Source organism: Camponotus floridanus, unplaced genomic scaffold, assembly GCF_003227725.1.
Source record: "Camponotus floridanus strain SB8 unplaced genomic scaffold, Cflo_v7.5 scaffold88, whole genome shotgun sequence".
NCBI lineage: Eukaryota > Metazoa > Arthropoda > Insecta > Hymenoptera > Formicidae > Camponotus > Camponotus floridanus.
Genome location: NW_020229858.1, coordinates 82,559 through 85,660, shown reverse-complemented (window position 1 = coordinate 85,660; position 3,102 = coordinate 82,559). Strand labels below are relative to the sequence as shown.

At 27.9% G+C, this 3,102-nt stretch overlaps 1 protein-coding gene across 2 annotated transcripts; it reads left to right on the top strand.

Moving 5' to 3' along the window:
- Positions 1–225: 225 nt before the first annotated feature.
- On the top strand, positions 226–2,652 carry LOC105248050 (chromatin complexes subunit BAP18). 2 transcript variants are annotated; one of them, XM_011252603.3, is made up of 4 exons: positions 243–448; positions 1,096–1,187; positions 1,897–1,995; positions 2,065–2,641. In XM_011252603.3, exons 1-4 carry the CDS (start codon positions 365–367, stop codon positions 2,351–2,353), a joined length of 564 nt encoding a protein of 187 aa, XP_011250905.1. In that variant the 5' UTR covers positions 243–364; the 3' UTR covers positions 2,354–2,641. The 2 variants fall into 2 exon arrangements, with proteins under 2 accessions (XP_025270493.1, XP_011250905.1); XM_025414708.1 differs by lacking the exon at positions 1,897–1,995 and having other exon boundaries at positions 226–448; positions 2,065–2,652.
- Positions 2,653–3,102: the final 450 nt, after the last annotated feature.

The following is a 3,102-nucleotide window of genomic DNA, read 5'->3' as shown; positions in this document are numbered from 1 at the left end:
TTTTTGCTGTATTTTTCATATTATAATTAAAAAAGAAATATTAAAGAAATTTATTAAAGGAAAAAAAGTAAAAAATAATGATTAAATGTATAACTTGTTTTACGTATGAAATTTAATTCATATTATAAATGAAATGCATTTTTTTAAGAGAATGGTGTTTCTATAAAATCTACTACTGAGTTTCTAATCTTAAATTAATGCAAGATATAAATATTTATATAAAGTATAATCTTATTGACTATATATTGTACAAACAATAGATAAAAATGACTAAGAATCTTCAATGACCCTTGACGATAAAACAGAACAAAATTAATGAACAAAGTTCGTAAAAGAGACACGAGATGGCAGTAATGGAGTACCAATGTCGCCGCCATGTTACAATCATCTTGGAACGATCGCAATTGAATCTAACAACAATAACAACAACATGAATTCAGCGAGCAAGGTGAATAAAAGCTCTTGATGATTTTAATTTTTTCGTATTTTGTGTTTCATTTCATTTATTGTTTAAATTTGTGTGCGATACTAAGATCCAGTAATAAAAAAAAAAAAAATGCCTCGAATGAAGCCTCCGACTCGGCAAATTCGCGGATTAAATTAAAGATTAAGTTGAAAAGTTTTCTTTGATTTATTCTTCTGCATATATATTTTTTAAATATTTTAATATGTTACAATATTATTTATGTGGATACATTTCAAATATATTACAGTTGATATAAAAAAAACATGTTATCGTATTGTTAGGTTAAGTTAATTATGCCAGTGAATGCTCTTTCTAGTTTCTTAAAATTTTCTTTATATTTGTGTTATGTTTATTTATAATTATACTACATTATATCTATTTATAATTGTACATATATATAATTATATATATAATTATATATAATTACATATATAACTATACTGCGTTATTTATAATTATAACTAGAAAGAAAGAAAAAGTTTGAGGAATTAACAATTTGCGATTTATCTTTAGATAGCTGTAACATTACGACATTAATCATAATATAATAAATAATGAGAAAAATTTTAAGGCAGTTATCAACGATAAATATACATAATGACTAGAAAGAAAGAACTACTTGTTTTTAGGTGGGCGAAATCTTTACCGCAGCCGGTGTAGCCTTCAACAAGCTGGGTGAACTCACAATGCAACTGCACCCAACATCAGACTCATTAGCAGGGTAAGTTAAGTATGAAAATATTGCAACCGTGATAAGATGGAATATTGTCTAGTGAAATAGAAAAATTTCTAGTCTTATCAGGTTTGAAAATATAATTAAACAACCGAAGTAAACATCAAAGTATTTAATGTAGCAAGCAAAAGTTACATGAAAAATTTATGATTTTATCATGGCAATGTGTTTATAGCACAGAGTGATTTTTTGGTAGTGTACATCAAATTTTAAGGATGGTAAAAGATAGGAAGAATTCAGCATGAAAATTACAAAAAACAAAACAAAATATTTATTGGTAATTTTTTAATCATATTATTATTAAATATATTGCTTTCATTATTTATAATTCCTATTTAAAAACTGATCAGAGATATAAGAATAAATGAGATGTTATTAAATCAAGAAATTTTTTACACTTTTTTCTTTTAAAGAGTTTTTTGGTTTTTCTTTATTCTATAGATTGCATTAACAAATATATTTTTGTCATGTTATGAAAACATTAGTTTAAACATAAGTTTGTTCTTCTTCATTTAAATAATTATTTTTAATCATTATATTGTGTGAATGAATTATTTTCAAAATATTCAAGATCACTACAAAGTAGCTTCTCTTGTTTCAACAAATTTACAGTGTACACCATCAGACTATTACTCTGTACAACTATTATAGACCCCCTATGCTCTTTTCATAATTTCCTATCCCCCTCGATGCGTAGTAAATGGACTGAGGAGGACATTGAGATGCTCCGTCACTCAGTAAGGGCTTTCAGTGAAGAGTTGAACAGAATAAGCGAGCACATCAAGAGTCGGACGGTGTAAGTTTTCAAAGGCTGCCATTGAGGCAGGCCCGAATTTTACAGCGAACATATTGCTCTCTTTTCCAGCTCTCAGATACGAACCACTCTAAAGAAGAAGGCGTTCGAAGAAGCAGGAATATCTGTCAGGCAACAACAAATTCTTCCTCAGCAGGCACAACAATCGACATTAGTTCAGCAACAGGTTGTTAAACAGCAGTCCACATCGGGAAATCAAAGTCTGATAGGAAAATCGGCGGAAGTAACGCTCAATATGCTCAATGCACCTGAAACGGAAGTGGATGTTGAAGGATTGCCTGAGGAATGTCAAGTGAAACTTGAATTTGAAGAAGGTGCTACAGAAGAAGTTACTGGTTAGCTTTATATAGTTAACTTATATAGTTAACTTATCAATTAAGTTAACTATATAGTTAATTTATATAGTTAACTTATTAGTTAAGTTAGCTAAATAAACAGCTAAGGACTTGACGATACCAAGTTTTCTATCATCTGATTGTTCATCGATGGTTCGAATTTTAACTAGTTTTAAGCATCTCAATTGCATATAAGCTCATAAGTTACCTTTTTATAATAAATGTATGAAAATTTAATGTCATTGTTTTTACACGTGACGAAATGGATATCCTTGGATTCCTTGGACACAACTTGAATTTTTTGTCTTTTCCCTTTAATATTTAAAAAATTTGTCTTTAAGTGTTGTTTTTATTATAATCTAAAATAAGCGCAATTTAATATCAATATTCAGAAAAGGGAAAAGGGATTTACAATAATTGTAAAATAATAATTCTTATGAATGAGATTTGACAAAATTTATTATATTTGATTCTATTATTAAATTTATTATATTTGATTCTGTTATTAATTAAAATTTCCACATGCGGGAATCAGTATGGATACAGTTGAGCAATAATATGGTAATTTATTAAAATGTAGAAAAATTGTAAAAATGTTCTGCGTGAGATTTTTATCGAATCATGTAGTCGAAACATAATTCAAAGATTGTATAAATTTGTAATTAATTGTTTTTTTTCATATTATTAAGAACACACTGACGCAAGGAAATTTAGTTATTTCGTTTCGTGCCATTGGTATACGCCTTTCTTCCGC